Source organism: Hypanus sabinus, chromosome 23 (assembly GCF_030144855.1).
Source record: "Hypanus sabinus isolate sHypSab1 chromosome 23, sHypSab1.hap1, whole genome shotgun sequence".
Lineage (NCBI taxonomy): Eukaryota > Metazoa > Chordata > Chondrichthyes > Myliobatiformes > Dasyatidae > Hypanus > Hypanus sabinus.
Genome location: NC_082728.1, coordinates 39788272 through 39806276, shown reverse-complemented (window position 1 = coordinate 39806276; position 18005 = coordinate 39788272). Strand labels below are relative to the sequence as shown.

Sequence of the window (18005 nt, the reverse complement as noted above, 5' to 3'; positions counted from 1 at the left end):
ATCTCTTTTTTCCTTTTGAAGCAATGAATTCCAGATTGATTTTACCCTCATTTTTGTTGTCATACTCTCTCTTTGAATAGCTACCAATTGAAATCTATGCCTGCTGGGTTTGTGACTATTGCACTAAGAGAAGTAGGTTCATCCTCTTAATTTAGGCTCCTCAGGGTTTTATACATTAGCGAGTGTCTTTTCTGACCATTAGAATCAATTAAGTACTTTGAATTTCTATTGGAATATAGACATTATGGCATACATTTACACACAGAAACACAGTAAAATACTGTAAGTAATTACTGTTATTCTTTTAAGAATGGGGAATTATGTAGTGATGATGTTCATTTATTTCCACTTCTGTGTAGTTGTAGACAAATGATGTGCTACTTGGCTCAATTGTCAGCGGAGAAGATTGATAGATTCCGAGCACGTGCAGGCTCTGTTTTTCTTCAAATCTTACACTTTGATAACCCTGTAGTGCCACACATTCCACACAGGGAGGAGTTGGAGAGTATTTTTCCTCGGTAAGTTTTTAAGAACAGGTGCACGGACTACTTGTCAACTTATTGTAGCAGTTCATTCAGGTATAATAATTGCATGTAGCCATAATGTATCTAAAATTAGAGGTAAAGAAAAGCAAAATACTGCAGATGCATGAAATCTTAATAAAAGGAAAGAATACTGGAAATACTTATTTAAGTTAACTTAAGTTCAAGTTTCAATTGATGTACGTTTATAGAGAGCTTGGAAGTTGTAATGATAAAGCAGCTTTTAATGTTTGGAGACAAATAAGGAATAGAAGAAAGATCAAAGGTGAAAGATAGAAGAGATTAAGTTACAATAGGGATGGTAATCCAAGGAATGTAATTAGTGATAATGCAACATTGAAAGAGAGAGAGAAAAAATGGATGAAATATTCCAGCTTTGGCAGAATCAACTGAGAAAGAAACAGAGTTATAACTTTCTATCAAAACCCTCAGGATTCTGCTGACTTAGAACATAGGACACAGAACAGTATTACACAGTATAGGCTCTTTGGTGCACTGTGTGCTGACCTTTTAACCTATGCCAAGATCAATCTAATGCTTTGCCCTGCATAGTGCTCCATTTTTCTTTCATCTATCTATAAAATATCCCAAATATATCAGCCTCTACCCCCACTCCTGCAGGGTGTTCCATTCACCCACCACTCTCTGTAAAAGAAAAGCCCTATCTCTGACATGTTCCCCCCTCCATACTTCCCTCCAATCACTTCAAAATTATGCCCTCTCATATTAGATATTTATGCCCTGGGAAAACAATGCTGGCTGCCCAATATTTCAGTGTCCCCTATCATCTTATACACCTCTCTCTCAAGGCATCTCTCATCCTCCTTCTCTCCAAAGAAAAAGCCCTAGATTGCACAACCTTTCCTCATGAGACATGCTCTCTAATCCAGGCAGAATCCTGGATAAATCCACCATCTCTAAAGCTTCCACACCCTTCCTCTAATGAGGTGATCAAAACTGAACACAATACTCCAAGTGAAGCCTAGCTAGAGTTTTATAGAGCTGCAACATTACCTCATGGCTCTTGAACTTAATTTCCCGACTAATGAAGGCCAGCATACTGTACGCCTTTTTAACCACCCTATTAATTTGCATGGCAACTTTGAGGGACCTATGGAAGTAAACCCCAATATCTCTTTGTTCCTTCAAACCGCTAAGAATCCTGCCATTAACCTTGTATTCTGCCTTCAACCTTTCAAAATGAATCTCTTCACATTTTTCCAGACTCCATCTGCCACTACTTAGCCCAGCTCCACATCCTATCAGAATGCCGATGTAGCCTACAACCTTCTACATCAACCTTCATGTCATCTGTAAAATGACTAACCCATACTTCCACTTCCTTATTAGAGTCATTAATAAAACTCACAAAGAGCAGGATCCCAGATCAGTTCCCTGTAGAACACAACTAGTCACCAACCTCCAGGCAGAATACACTCCATCTATCACCATACTTTGCCTTCTGGGGGTAAGCCAATTATAAATTCATGCAGCCAGGTTTCCCTGGATCTCATGCCTCCTGACTTTCCGAATGAGCCTACATAGGGAACCTTGTCAAACACCTTATGAAAAACCAAAAGCATCACATCCATTTCTTTACCTTCATCGATTTGTTTTGTCACTTCCTCCAATAATTCAATCAGGCTTGTGAGGCACAACCTGCCTTTCACAAAGCCATGTTAACTGTCCCTAATCAGAGTATGCTTCTCCTCAAAGGTTGTCATCTCTGAATTGCTTCATGTGCAAAATGCCAGTGAGGGCAAGAATAGGATGATATGGCAGATAAATGTGTAGCTGAAGAAATAATGCAAGGGGCAAGGTTTTGGGTTTGTGAATAATTGGGATCTCTTCTGAGAGTTATATACAGGTCCCTGAACAGTAGCCAGAACATGGGATATAAACTTCAACGGAAACTAGAAAAAGCATGTGTAACCCTCAGGCACGCCCAACTCATGTTCGTCTAGGGGAATCAGCCTTTGGCCCCACCAAACTGGGTAATCATATTTGTGTGGATGCTGTGTAATGTACCCCAATTACAAACCCACAATGCAAAATATCAGACAGTATGCCATATGCAATTAAGTGATAGACTTTATGAATCTTAATCTTAAGATAGGGTTAGTAATGAAAATAAACAAAACCAAAAAAGGGCCAAGTCAAAGTCAAGGTTCCAGTTTGAGCTCACTCAGTAGTCATCCTTTCGCCATTGATCTCCTCCGAATGTCGCTGACCTTCAAACCCTCAGATCCCAGTCCACTCCAGCCGGCGTTCTACCAGCCTTCTCCACTCACGTCTTCCCTCTTCATCTTTTCTCGACAAAAGGCCGTGGAAACAACATCTTTCCAGATACACAAGACAAAACACCAATCCCCGATTGGCTAATAGTCCTGTTATCTCCAGCAATAACACAAACATGGCTGCTACAGAGAAACCCGTCACCTCAGCAGTGAGCATTACATTAGTCATGAGGGTTTCAATGTGCAGGTAGATTGGGAAAATCAGGTTGGTGCTGGAACCAAAGAGGTGGAATTTGTAGAATGCCTACAATATGGCTTTTTAGAGCACCTTGTGATTGAACCCAGTAGAGGAAAGGCAATTCTTGATTGGGTGTTATGCAATGAAGAAGATTTGATTAGGGAGTTTGAGGTAAAGGAACCCTTAGGCAACAGTGATTATAATCTAATAGATTTCATCCTGCAGTTTGAGAGGGAGAAGATAAAGTCAGATGTATTACAGTGGAGTAAAGGGAATTACAATGGTGTGAGTGAGGAGCTGGCAGAAGTTGATTGCAAGGGGACACTAGCAGGGATGATCACAGAGCAGTTCTGGAGGCAATTCAGAAGGCTCAAGATACATACATCCTAAGGATCAAGATGTACTCTGCAGGGAGGTCGAGGCAACCATGGTTGACAAACGGTCAAAGGCAACATCAAAACAAAATAGAGGGCATATAATACAGCAAAAATGAGTGGGAGGTTAGAGAATTGGGAAGCTTTTAAAAGCCAACATAAGGCAACTAGCAAAACACTAAAGAGAGAAAATTGAAATATGAAGGTAAGCCAGCCAATAACATCAAAGAGACACCTAAAGCTGTTTCAGCTATATAAAGAGTAGAAGAGACGTGAAAGTGGATCTTGGACTGCCGGAAAATTATACTGGAGGGGTAATTATGAGGGACAAGGGAATAGCAGATGAACTTAGTAAGCATTTTGGGTCAATCTTCACTATGGAAGACACTAGCAATATACCAGATATATAGCAATATATCAAGAGTGTCAGGACAGTAATGGGTGTATTTGCTATTACTAAGGAGAAGGTGCTTGGGAAGCTGAAAGGTCTAAGATAGATAAATCAACTGGACTGGATGGAGTATACCCCCAGGTTCTGAAAGAGGTAGCTGAAGAGATCATTGAGGCATTAGTAATGATCTTTCAGGAATCACTAGATTCTGGAATGGTTCTGGAGGACTGGAAAATAGTAAATGTCATTCCACTTCTTTAAGAAGGGAGGGAGGAAGAAGAAAGGAAACTATAAACCAGTTAGCGTGACCTCATGGTTGGGAAGATGTTGAGTCATTATTCAGGATGAGGTTTTGGGGTATTTGCACCCATATGATAAAATAGGCCAAAGTTAGTATGATTTCCTTGAAGGGAAATCTTGCTTGACAAATCAGTTGTTACTCTTTGAGGTAACAACAGGCAGAATAGACAAAGGAGAGTCAGGAAATGTTGTGTACTCGGATTTTCAGAAGGCCTTTGACAAGGTGCTGTACAGGAGCCTGTTTGACAAGTTAAGAGCCTGTGTATGATATTATAGGAAAGATACTAGCATTGATACAAGATTGGCTGACCAGCAGGAGGCAAAGAGTGAGAGTAAAGGAGCCTATACTGGTTGGCTACTGGTACCTATTGGTGTTCCACAAGGGTCAGTTTTGGGACTGCTTCTTTTCAGGTTATATGTCAACAATTTGGATGATGGAATAGATAGATTTGTGGCCAGGTTTGCAGATGATTCAAAGATAAGTGGAGGGGCAAGTGGTGCTGATGAAGTAGGGAGTCTGTAAAAGAACTTGGACGTATTGGGACAATGGGAAAATATGTGGCAGATGGAATATAGTGTAGGGAAATGTGTGGTCATGCACTTTGGCAATAGGAAGAAGGTGTAGACTATTTTCAGAACAGGGAGAAAATTCAAAATTGAGATTTGCTAAGAGACTTGGGAGTCTTTATGTAGGATTCCCTAAAGATTAGCTTGCAGGTTGAGCCAGTGAAGGTAAATGCAAGGTTAGGAGTCACTTCAAGAGGACGAGAACATCAAAGCAAAGATGTGAGGCTTTAAAAGTCAGGCAGCATCTATAGGGAGAAGCGCTGTCGACGTTACGGTCCGAGACCCTTCGTCAGGACTAACTGAAAGGAAAAATAGTAAGAGATTTAAAAGTAGGAGGGGGAGGGGAAAATGCGAAATGATAGGAGAAGACTAGAGGGGGTGGGTTGGAGCTGAGAGCCAGAAAGGTGATTGGCAAAAGGGATACAGAGCTGGAGAAGGGAAAGGATCTTGGTATAGGAGATGGAGAACAGGCAGAGTGATGGGCAGGAAGAGAGAAAAAAAGGAGCAGGGGGGAGAAAAAGCTAAATATATCAGGGATGGGGTAAGAAGGGGCATCAACGGATGTTGTAGAAGTCAATGTTCATGCCATCAGGTTGGAGGCTACCCAGACGGTATATAAGGTGTTGTTCCTCCAACCTGAGTGTGGCTTCATCTTGACAGTAGAGGAGGCCATGGATAGACATATCAGAATGGGAATGGAACGTGGAATTAAAATGTGTGGCCACTGGGAGATACTGCTTTCTCTGGCGGACAGAGCGTAGATGTTCAGCAGTTTTAGGCCCCTTATCTCAGAAAAAAATATGCTGGCATTCGAGTGCATCCTGAGAAGGCTCATGAGAATAAGTACAGGAATGAAAGGTTTATCCTATGAGGAGTGTTTGGTGACTCTGGGCCTGTACTCACTGGAGTTTAGAAGAATGGGGGGGGGGGAAGTATTGAAACCTATCGAATATTGAAAGGCTTAGATAGAGTGGATGTGGAGAGGATGTTTCTTATAGTGGGTGAGTGTAGGACCAGAGGGCACAGCCTCAGAATAGAGCGCCATCCATTTAGAACAGAGGTGAGATGATTATTTCTGCCAGAAGACAGTGATGAATCAGTGGAATTCGTTGCCACGACTGTATAGGCCAAGTCATTGAGTATATTTAAAATAGAGGTTAATAGGTACATGGTTGGTCAGGGTGTCAAAGGTTACAGGGAGAAAGCAGGGGAGTGGAGTAGAGAAGAATAAGAAATCAGCCATGATATAATGGTGGAGCAGACTGGATGGGCAAAGTGGCTTAATTGTGCTCCTGTATCTTCTGTATTTGAGAAATATTATCCAAAATCAGTGAAGGCAAGAAGTTTCATTGAAAAATGATTTGCTGATTCTAGAGCCTAGTTCTGCTTCATTGAAACATTGTAGGCAGAGGTGAACAGAAAGTCATAGTGGGAAATGAGAATTGAGCTGATAGAAGCTGGAAATTATGCCTGTATACAGAGTAAAGATGTTTGTAATCACCACTTTTTATTAAATGAGCCTGTATTATAGACAGTGAATGCAGAATGCCAGATTGGAATTAGAAATAGATTGTTGTTTTCCTTGGGCAAGGGGTTTATGGCTCCCAAGTGGAAGTACAGCAGTTAAAAATATTTATGTTGGATCTCAGATATTTGCAAAGTAGGTGCCTTGGGTAGCTGTGGTTATGTTTGCTTGTAGTAGAATTAGTATCAGTGAATCATGGATCACCAAAGTATGGTCAAGTGGGATGGAGAAATACATTTGGCAGTGATCATAGGAATTATTAAAACATTGAATATGCAGACTTGGAGAGTGAAATTTCAATAAGGCAAACTCTTTAGGTTTTGGGAGGGAAGATTGTAGGGGAACAGGTCAGAGCAGGAGCAGACTTATTTGAAGGCCTTGTCGACTATGACTTAGCTGAGGAAAATGGAACATATCTATCAAAATACTGGTGGTTAGATATGGTGTCAGAAGATGCATTGATGAGGGGAAAACTGTCAGAATGGAATAGAATTCTTCATGGAAAGAATGTGTGCATAATTACAATCAACTGGGATTCAGTGCAATTCTGTTGAATACTGGTTGATAGTCTATCCTAGAAGTGGAAATGTAGAAGTTGAGGATGGGAAGAGAAGAGTTGAAGAGTTGAGTGTGATCTTGTGCAGTACCCAGGATCAAATATTTTATTCTTTAATTCCAGATCAGAACTTGAAACACTGGATTGGGGTGCACCCTCTCAAGCCTTCCCTCTAATCACAAAACTTTTAGGGCTCCCAGCTTACCAATATCGCGTTTTGTTGGGTCTCACAGTGTCGGTAGGAGGGCTTACTGAATCTACGGTATGTAAATACATATATGACCTTTGATTATACTGCCAAGGTTGACAATTTCTTGAGAACATGAAGAGAGATGTATCGTTAAGGAAATCCAACTGAAATACATGTTGAAACTTTAATTAAATACTTTCGATGAATCCGTGAATCTCTCGAAAATAAACACAAATCGCACAAATTTAAATTTAATCCCAACACTATTTAATGGTGAAATTGGAGACATTGTAAAATCGGACTTGGCATTTCCATTTACTCTGCACTTTGTGCATCTCTTTTTATTGGCTTCAGTTGTGTCCCCAATGTGTCACTTTATATAATACCCTTATCTGCCCTTGGTGATGTTGGGTGGATCCAAATTACAATGTGCAACCATTGTGGAACAGTTGGCACAATTAGAATTTGTGAAAAACAAACTGCTGGAGGAACTCAGCAGGTCAGGGAGTGTCTGTAGAGGGAAATGGACAGTTGCCCTTTCAGGTTGTGACCCTTCATTTAACATAAACTATTATAAATTATCAGTGGCATATGTTGTGAAATTTGCTGAGGGGAAGAAGATGTTTCTGATTCAATGAGATAGTTGAGTGTGTGCCTTTAGGCTCCTGTGCCTCCTTCCTGATGGTAGCAATGATCTACAAAATATACTGCAGTTACTCACCAGGTTATTCTGATTGTACCTCGCAAACCTGCAGCTTCTAACACCGGATGTTCAACAACAACAAGGCAGGGGAATACTGTCCTCTGTACATTGCCCTCCAAATTGCACACCATCCTGTCTTGGAAATAATGTATATCATTATTTCTTTGTTGTTGCTGGGCCTAAACTTTTCCCAAAAGCACTTAAACAGATGTTTTGCAGCATTTCAAGATGTTGACTCACTGCCTTCTCAAGAGCAATTAGGGATGGGCAAAAATATTTGCTTTACCAGGGACACCCAGATTCCATAACTTCTCTTCAATGGAGCCCTGACCAGATACCCATTAACACATCTTTGATAGTTTAGTTAGTGCCCCAAAGCACTAATCTTTTTTAAACATTTCTTTGCAAAGGGTGCTGCAATGGTGACACTTCTGGCTGCACTCCATAATGATGATGACTAGCCAATTATGGTGTGTCTGAGACATCTGGCAGAATGCACAAACATCTCATTAGTGAAAAAGTGACCCCCACAAATTGTGCATAGGTTATTTTTACTTATCTTTAGGAGAAATGATTTTGCAGGTTCAACCATTCCAAAGCTCTTATCACTGAAATTTGTGAAATGACTCCAGCAAACTTCCAGTGAAGCTCTCATGTCTGGACTGATCACTCTGAGGAACAGAAATTCATATTTGCTTTCAAATACCATGCCACAAGACCTTACAAGCAACTGCAGCCATTTGATTGTATCTCCCAATTTATTGTTCACTCTTCCATGACAGAGGTCACAGGTTTTGCTACTCCCATTGCCACCTACTCTGAAGCTGGCAAAGAATAAGTGGCATCTTGGACTTTAAGACTACCAGCTTTGTTTGCTTCCCATGAATGCAGGCCACTGTCAATGGTGTTCTTGTATCCATAAGGCCTTTTTGTAATAATCTGGCATTTTCATCAATAGGAAATGTTTCCATTTCCCTCAATGTGCAGCTCACTGTACATCACACAAAGAATTTCTCCATACTTTATTTCATGCTTCTTGGAAGCACAGATGATCCCTTTATCATGAGTAATTCACACTGCCAGCTACTTTCAGCAGTTGGCACTTCCCATGAAAGGTCGTGGGGAATAAAGGCCATTTCCACTGTCCTTCCCATCCAGTAGTTGAAAGGAATGCAAGTGAATTATTGATTCTTCTGGAAGGCAAGTTTCAAACACTGGATAATGGGAAGGGAAAAGTCAAAAAGACAGATGTTGCATCTCGTACATTTGCATAGGAAGATCTGAAAAAGTAGAGTTCTGAAGAGCTTGAACAGAGAGGTGTGCCTGTTGGTAGCATCACATTGAAGATGTTGACAATTAAAGATGGTGAATATGGGTAAGAACAACTATCCTTGCTCTTGATTGGAAGAGAGGTTAAGTGCAGGAAATGGAACAGATGTGTATGAGAGCAACTTTTATCTGTGGTGATTTATGAATCCCAAACACTGAAGAAGTGGAATTCAAAGAAGAATGGTTTTGCTCACTTTGTATTATCTTCCATTATATTCTACAAGAGTAGTGTTACTTGCATTCTCTTTAGCTTGGAGACTGAACAACCAAACACTAACCACAGCCACCACTTACTCTTGCCCACACTGCGCTAGGTCAGACCCTACAGCCACCTGAGTACCCACCTTAGGAGAACATTATATTCAACTCAAATGATCTCACTACTACTCAATTTTGTTTAGTCAAGTCTGCTTAATAAAAAATGCAGTGTCATCATTATTTGGTGTCTGGCATCAACATACTTATAAATTACAGTGCTTTACAGCGCGAGTGATTTCTGGAATCTTACTTGGCACCATTTGCTTTCTATTTTAGGTGCGGTATTCAGCTCAGTCACTTTTTGACTACCTCAAGACAATCCATGATGATCTAGAAGCCATGAATAAGTTTTGTGGAACCTTATTACAAATCTTTAAGGACAATTTACATAATGACAGGTAAAAAAAAATAATTGTAGATATGTATAATTCACTTAATGATTGGAAAATACACTTTTAGATTGCTTTGCACTGGCAGATCTTTGACAGTTTTACCCAGGCACTGATCAAAGCTTTATAGTCTTCAATATATTGGCTTTCCAAATCCCCTGATTATCACAATAAAATGAAAAATTTACACTGGTTGGTGAACAACACTGTTTGATTTTACTTGTACAAAATGCTTCTGTGTACATTTGGCCTTAGCAGGCCTTGAAGTTAAACTGATCTTATCTGCAAGGTTAAGGCCTGCTTTAGCTTAGAAAAGGCCTGACCTGACCTGGACTACTGTCTGCTGGTGAGTCCAACACATCATCCACTCCAGGTAAATTACTATTTGAATTATTCGTTGTTAAAGACCTCTCCTCCCTCCCCTCAATTCTTCATTACCTTTCCTCTGTTCCACCCTCTGCCAGGCTTACCAGAATGACAACTTTCCAAGCATGTCCATCTTGGGATCCATTCCACATTCCTCAAATTACACACCTGTTCCCAATATGGGTGATACTTTTCCTTCCCCCAGCTTTACTTTCTTTTCACCTTCAATCCATTGTCTTCTATACCTCCACCACAGTCACTACTCCCTAAACTGACTGGAGGTAATGGAGGAAATGCCTTTTGCTCGATTGGCATATATGTTCAAGTGATGCATTTGGGCTAGTGAATGATGGAACATTGCATTCTGGTGATCTCACATAAAACCATTCCAGTTCCATTTTATAGGCAGTTTTAATGCACATTGCATATTTTTGTTCTACTTTTTGATGATTTTTCTCCAGATGTTAACCAAATAGTAAATTACATATTTTGAAAAATAATGCTTATTTCTTAGCCTTTGAATTTTTAAATATCTTTAATACAAAGATTCAATTCTAATTTTCCACTTCCTTCTGCATTAATAATATTTTTCAGGGTGTCCATCCCTCTGTTAAAGATGCTTGACCAGATGCTGGCTAATGGATGCTTTGATATTTTCATAACAAATGAAAGGTATTTATCATAAGATACAAAGGTCTGCTGGTATTTTACAGATCTATTCTTTTACCAATTTATGACCTATTGCTTCAGTCTTTTAACATATTTGCATGTAAATTTGAAACAATTATAAAAATAGGATTTTCTATTCTTGAACAAGATTCCACTGCTGCCAGAATTTATTATAAGCACTTCTAAATAAATCATCACAGAACAGGACTGTGACATAAGTTTAATAAATTTGTCACCATACAGTGCCAGCTAGTGCCTTAAGTATATTCTATGTAATTGATGTATATTGTGATGTACAACATTCATATCTTGAAGCTGTTCTCTGCAATCCTGCAGAAATTCCAGTAGAAAGATCCAACAGCAGGAAAGCCTATTCTGAAAGTGCTGCAAAGCTGAATTAAAACAAAACCATTTAAGTTTCTGATAATTGAGTATTTACTTAAATCTTGTCTCCAGAAGCTGTAAGTTTCAAATAAACTTTTACTGAGAAAATTTAATTTATTTGTACCAATTTAACTCCACAAATTGAGTACCATTAACTCCACAACTAAAGTAATGGTATAGTTTGTGGAATTTTTTTCGGTTTTCTGCATTTTAATAAATACGAGCATGAACACTGCTACATTTCATGGGGGGGGGTAACATTAGTCGCTTACTAACTGCATATTTATTTATTTATTTGACAGATGTCAGAACTGTCAAGTAATAAGACGTGTAAAACAGAAATAGTAATGTTCAAAAAATAAATGTTAGCATAAGAAATGCAATTTAACATTTCACTGTGAAGTTTGAGTCAAGATAGTGAAACTTCCCTCTGGTTTGTGAGCCATCCCATCCCGACAGACACCTACCCATCAAACACATTCTTTCTTCTAGTGGGATCCCTATTCAGTTTTCCAAAGGAAAGGCACCTCCAAGTTGTCTGAATGTAACTGACAATGTACCTATTTAATATTATCAGTAATTCCTGCAGATACTTTAAGAAATACCATGAACTTTCAAGTGAAAGCCAAATGTTATGAAAGATTTGCCAGCTATAAATGTTTTATGAAGGACAACTCATAAAATTGTTTTTCCCTGATCAATTAAGGAAATGATTTCTAAGATTCCACATATTGTTACCATTAAGTTTCAAAGGACTGAAAACTATTGAGCCCTAAATTGTGGCAACACGTTATACTTTTATTTTAAAGACCACCCTGGGCCATGCCAGAATAGATTTAATTGACATATTGCTTACCTTTTAAGTAGATGCTCTGTACTGAGGGCACACATGTGCTTGATTCAAGGAAATGAAAATGGAAAAGTATTTTTTTCTCTTAGTACAGATTTTTTTGTAGGTATTTTGCTTTTTCAACATATGGAATTTTCTCAGCTGCTATCAAAGTGCAACTTGGTACATTTCATATATTAACAACCCACCACTTTTTCTCTACCACTTATTTGGAGTGGGTGATTGACAGGAAATTAAAACGTTGTATTGCAATGCAAAAAGACAATGCTGCATAATTGTCTTGGTCCTGATATTTATCTTATCAACAAAGTGGTTCAAGAAAGTATCCTAACAAAGGAATGTTAAAATAGACCAAATAAATCAAATCAATTGTTAACATATATTTGCAGAAATGGATTTCAACATGACCTGAGGATGTGAGAAAATTTATATTGCAATTTTGTTACCACTGTTAATCTGTATCTCCTGTGGTGTTTTCATCTTGCTCAAAGCTCTTGATTGGTTTACTGCATTCAGAGCATTTCCTACTTAATATTATATTGTAGCGATGTGCTACACACAGCGCTGAAATAACGACACGCAATCGGTAAGTCGTTTTGAGACCAGTTTATTCGAACTTCACGACGCCGGTACTTCAATCCCTTGCGCCCACCCTCTCCGGGCGGAAATGACATCAGAGGTGCATTACCAAAGTCCTGCCCCGCGCTCTGGCTATTTGTGAGCCGGTTTGCCTGCGCAGAAAGTGGGTCGCCACATAATCCACCCCCAGAACCAGCGATACACCCCCCAATGTCCTCAGTCTGGGTTGGACTCTGTTTGGGAGGTCTGCCTCTGCGCCACGGTGCCTGAACCACAACCGGCTGCGCCAAGTCCACATGGGCTGGTTTGAGTCGGTCCACCGTGAAAACCTCCTCTTTCCCCCCTATGTCCAGAACGTATGTGGACCCGTTGTTGTTGATCACCCTGAACGGCCCCTCGTACGGCCGCTGTAGCGGTGCCCGGTGTCCGCCCCTTTGTACAAACACAAACTTACAGTTTTGCAGTTCTTTGGGTACATGGGTCAGGGTCAGTCCGTGCTGTGAAGTCGGTACGGGGGCCAGGTTGCCGAACCTTTCGCATAGCCTGTCCAGGACTGCTGCGGGTTCTTCCTCTTGCTCCCTTGGGGCTGGTATGAACTCTCCTGGGATGGCCAGGAGTGTGCCGTGCACCAACTCGGCCAACGAGGCATGCAGATCCTCTTTGGGCGCTGTACGAATTCCAAGCAGGACCCAGGGAAGCTCATCCACCCAGTTAGGTCCTCTCAGGCGGGCCATGAGAGCTGACTTCAAGTGACAGTGGAAGCGTTCCACTAGTCCGTTCGACTGTGGGTGGTAGGCAGTTGTGTGGTGCAGCTGCGTTCTCAACAGGCTGGAGGTGAACTAGGTGCTTCTGTCGGAGGTAATCTGGGCCGGTACCCCGAAGCGTGCTACCCAGATTGCGATCAGTGCTCGGGCGCAGGAATCGGCAGATGTGTCGGTGAGTGGGACCGCCTCTGGCCACCTCGTGAACTGGTCTACCATAGTTAGGAGGTACCGCGCTCCTCGGGACACTGGTAGGGGGCCCACGATATCCACGTGAATGTGGTCGAACTTCCGGTGGGTGGGTTCGAACTGCTGTGGCAGGACTTTAGTGTGCCGCTGTACCTTGACTGTTCGGCACTGTGTGCACGTTCTGGCCCATTCATTGACCTGCTTGTGAAGTCCGTGCCACGTGAACTTGCTGGAGACCAGCCGAATGGTTGTCCTGATAGATGGGTGCGCCAAACCGTGTATGGAGTCGAAAACACGCCACCTCCAGGCTGCCAGGACGATGGGGTGAGGTTGGCTGGTAGCCACGTCGCACAGGAGGGTCCTATCACCTGGGCCTACGAGAAAGTCTTGCAGCTGCAAACCTGAGACTGCGGTCCTGTAGCTGGGCATCTTGTCGTCTGCCTGCTGCGCCTCCGCCAGTGCTGCATAGTCCACCCCCAAGGACAGGGCCTGGATAGCTGGTCTGGAGAGTGCGTCCGCCACGACGTTGTCCTTTCCCGAGACGTGCTGGATGTCCGTCATGTACTCGGAGATGTAGGACAGATGTCGCTGCTGGCGAGCCGACCAGGGATCGGACACCTTCGTGAACGCAAAGGTCAACGGTTTGTGGTCCGTGAATGCGGTGAAGGGCCTGCCTTCTAAGAAGTATCTGAAATGCCGGATTGCCAGGTATAGTGCCAACAGTTCCCAGTCGAAAGCACTGTATTTGAGCTCGGGTGGTCACAGGTGTTTGCTGAAAAACGCCAGGGGTTGCCAGCGACCCTCGGTGAGTTGTTCCACCAACTGCCGTGTTAGATGCGTCCACAGTGAGGGCGGTAGGGACGTCCATTCTGGGGTGCACTAGCATCGCGGTGTTTGCCAAGGCTTCTTTCGTTTCAATGAAAGCGGCAGTGGACTCCTCAGCCCAGGTAATGTCCTTGCCCTTACCTGACATCAGGGCGAACAGGAGGTGCATGATTCGGGCAGCTGAAGGGAGGAAACGGTGGTAGAAAATTACCATACCCACGAATTCCTGAAGGTCTTGATTGTGTTGGGTCGGGGGAAATGGCGGACTGTGTCTACCTTAGCGGGCAGAGGGGTTGCCCCATCTTTTGTAATCCTATGGCCCAGGAAGTCGATGGTGTTGAGCCCGAACTGGCATCTGGCCGGGTTGATTGTCAGGCCGTATTCACTCAGTCAGGCGTAGACTTGACAGAGGTGGGACAGATGCTCCTGACGACTGCTGCTGGTTATGAGGATGTCGTCCAAATAGATGAAAGCAAAGTTCAGGTCGCATCCCACCGCATCCATTAACCACTGAAATGTCTGTGTGGCATTCTTTAGGCCGAACGGCATGCGGAAGAACTTGAAAAGGCCGAAAGGGGTGATGAGTGTCGTTTTGGGGACGTCATCCAGATGCATCGGGATTTGGTGGTATCCCTGGACAAGGTCCACCTTGGAGAAGATCCGTGCGCCATGCAGGTTTGCTGCAAAATCCTGAATGTGCAGCACAGGGTAGCGGTCAGGTGTTGTAGCCTTGTTCAGCCCGCGGTAGTCGCCGCATGGTCTCTAGCCCCCTGTTGCTTTGGGCACCATGTGCAGGGGGGAGGCCCACGGGCTGTCAGACCGCCGTATGATCCCCAATTCCTCCATCTGCTTGAATTCCTCCTTCGCCAGGCGGAGCTTTTCCGGGTGGAGCCTTCGTGCGCAGGCGTGGAGGGGTGGTCCCTGGGTCGGAATGTGGTGCTGTACCCCATGGCTGGGCATGGCTGCTGTGAACTGTGGTGTCAGAATCGATGGGGAGCCTGCCAGGAGTCTGGTGAATTCGTTGTCCAACAGCGTGATGGAGTCCAGGTGTGGGGCCGGCAACTTGGCTTCGCCCAGGAAGAACGTCTGAAAAGTCTTGGCATGTACTAGTCTTTTCCCTTGCAAGTTGACCAGCAGGCTGTCAGCTCGCAAGAAGTCCGCCCCCAGGAGTGCTTGGGCCACCGTGGCCAGTGTGAAGTCCCACATGAACCGGCTGGCGCCGAACTGCAGCTGCACTGTGCAGGTGCCGTAGGTCCGTATCCTGCTGCCGTTTGCAGCCCTCAGGGTGGGTCCTGGCTTCCTTTTGCGGGTGTCGTACCCCATTGGGAGCAAGACGCTGATCTCCGTCCGCTCTGGTGTCAACCAAGAAGCGGCGTCCCGACTATTTGTCCCAGACATACAAGAGGCTGCCCTGGTGGCCAGCCGCCATAGTCATTAGTGGTAGCTGGCCCTGGCCCTGGCAGGGCGGGCGACAACGGCGGGCTTTTGTGCCCCACCGCTGGTGGTAGAAACACCACTGTTCACTGGCCTCCTCACTCCTGTCTCTGTGTTGTGTGCGCCCCCCCCCTGCTGGGCCTGTCTGGTCTGCTGTTGGGCGTGTGGCCTGGTAATCTGACCGACGGACACCACGCTCTCCCTCTTGGCTTTCCACAGCATGTCTGCCTGGGCCGCCACCTTCCGGAGGTTGCCGAAATCTGCGTCGGCCAGCAGCAGATGTACATCCTCGAGCAGTTGCTCCAGGAACACTTGCTCGAAAATGAGGCAGGGCTTGTGTCCGTTAGCCAGGGACAGCATCTCGTTCATCAATGCTGACGGCAGTCTGTCTCCCAAACCGTCCAGGTGAAGCAGGCGGGCACCCCGCTCACGCTGTGAGAGGCCAAAGGTCCCAATGAGCAGCGCTTTGAATGCTTCATATTTGCCTTCTTCCGGGGGCGACTGTATGAAATCCGCAACCTGGGCAGCCGTCTCCTGGTCAAGGGCGCTCACCACGTGGTAGTAATGCATGGAATCAGAGGATATCTGCCAAATCTGGAACTGGGCTTCTGCTTGGCTAAACCACACGAGTGGTCACAGCATCCAGAAAGTCGGCAGTCGAAGTGAAACTGCGTGAACAAATGAAGAGTCGGTCATCGTTGGTCCAAATCCCGTTTGGACCGTTGGGGTCACCAATGTAGTGATGTGCTACACACAGCGCTGAAATAACGACATGCAGTCGATAAGTCGTTTCGAGACTATTTTATTCAAACTTCACGGCGCTGGTATTTCAATCCCTAGTGCCCGCCTTCTCCAGGCAGAAATGACGTCAGAGGTGCATTACCAAAGTCACTCCCCGCGCACTGGCTATTTGTGGGCTGGTTCGCAGAAAGTGGGTCACCACAATATCTAGCTTTGGCTTTCATTTCCAGTCTTCCTGTCACAGAAAATGTTCAGCTGCGCACAAGGCAGCTCTGACTAGATTGTTTTCATTCTGCATGCTCTGACTAGATTGTTTTCATTCTGCATGCTTTACCATTGTGATGCATGCAAGCAAGAACATTGTTACTCTGTTAGTGGGGAGATTTCAAAGGAGGAGTCAGGGGCTGTTTTGGTGATTGGAAGTGGGGGGTTTGGTTATCAGGCTAGCATTATGGGAAGGTTCATACTGGTAAGATGATAGGGCCTGGGGCAGCGAAATTGCTAATGGGCTTGGGCCAGCTATATAGATAAATGGGTTGGGCTAGGGCAGGGGTCAGCAACCTTTACCACTGAAAGAGCCACTTGGACCCGTTTCCCACAGAAAAGAAAACACTGGGAGCCGCAAAACCCGTTTGACATTTAAAATGAAATAACACTGCATACAACGTTTTGTTTTGCCTTTATGCTATGTATAAACAAACTATAATGTGTTGCATTTATGAAATTGATGAACTCCTGCAGAGAAAATGAAATTACATTTCTGCATGCAACAGAAACATTTTGAACTCCGAAAAAAAGATGTTAGGTTAAAGGTTACTTTTAAGTAAAATACTCAACGTCTATTTGAGTCCTTCTTGTATTTATGAAAAACGCCAAACTTAAATTTGCCGCCAGCAGCAAATCAAAAATAACATCAGCCAGCTGTCAGCCTGAAAAATAAAAGGACTATTTCACTGAACAATGAAAACATATGAATATACGTAAAATAATAGGCAATTAAAATATTTATCATACTTGTTCAGGTTGACTCACACCTGACAATGCAGTCGTATTCAGTAGGGATGGATCGATGCTTAGGGGAGTGACCGGGAAGGATAATGTGTTTTTTTCCTCTCTGAACTCACAGAAGCGTTTCCCAAACGATGTTTGCATTGCGATGATTGCAGAATGTAAATACTCCGAATTTATCATGTCGTGACATTGTTTGAACTCTCTCAAATTGGGCAAGTGAGACAATGTGCCTTTCTGTAAATCTCTGGCAAGCAACGTCAACTTGCGCTCGAATGCCAAAACATCCTCCAACATGTGCAGGGCTGTACGTCCTTACCCCGTTGAAGAGCTGTGTTCAGCGTGTTCAGGTGCGCTGTCATGTCTACCATGAAGTGTAGCTTTTCCAGCCACTCTGGCTGTTCCAGCTCAGGAAAGTTGAGCCCTTTGCTGCCCAGGAAAGTTTTCACTTCTTCCAGACACGCGACAAAGCGTTTCAGCACCTCCCCTCTGGACAGCCAGCGATAAAAACACGTAGCGGTTGCTACACGCAGTCAGTAAACTGCAGTCAAAGATAGCTTTATTCGAACTAAACAGCCTTGCTTTTAAGCCTCCCTCAAC

At 43.6% G+C, this 18005-nt stretch overlaps 1 protein-coding gene across 1 annotated transcript in view; it reads left to right on the top strand.

Moving 5' to 3' along the window:
• The window catches only part of tbcd (tubulin folding cofactor D), a 259836-nt gene that overhangs the window by 222192 nt on the left and 19639 nt on the right, over positions 1-18005 (top strand). The window contains exons 31-34 of the mRNA XM_059948764.1: positions 360-518; positions 6854-6992; positions 9487-9608; positions 10560-10637. Coding sequence (XP_059804747.1) covers positions 360-518; positions 6854-6992; positions 9487-9608; positions 10560-10637 — 498 coding nt within the window. The remainder of the gene's footprint in view (positions 1-359; positions 519-6853; positions 6993-9486; positions 9609-10559; positions 10638-18005) is intronic.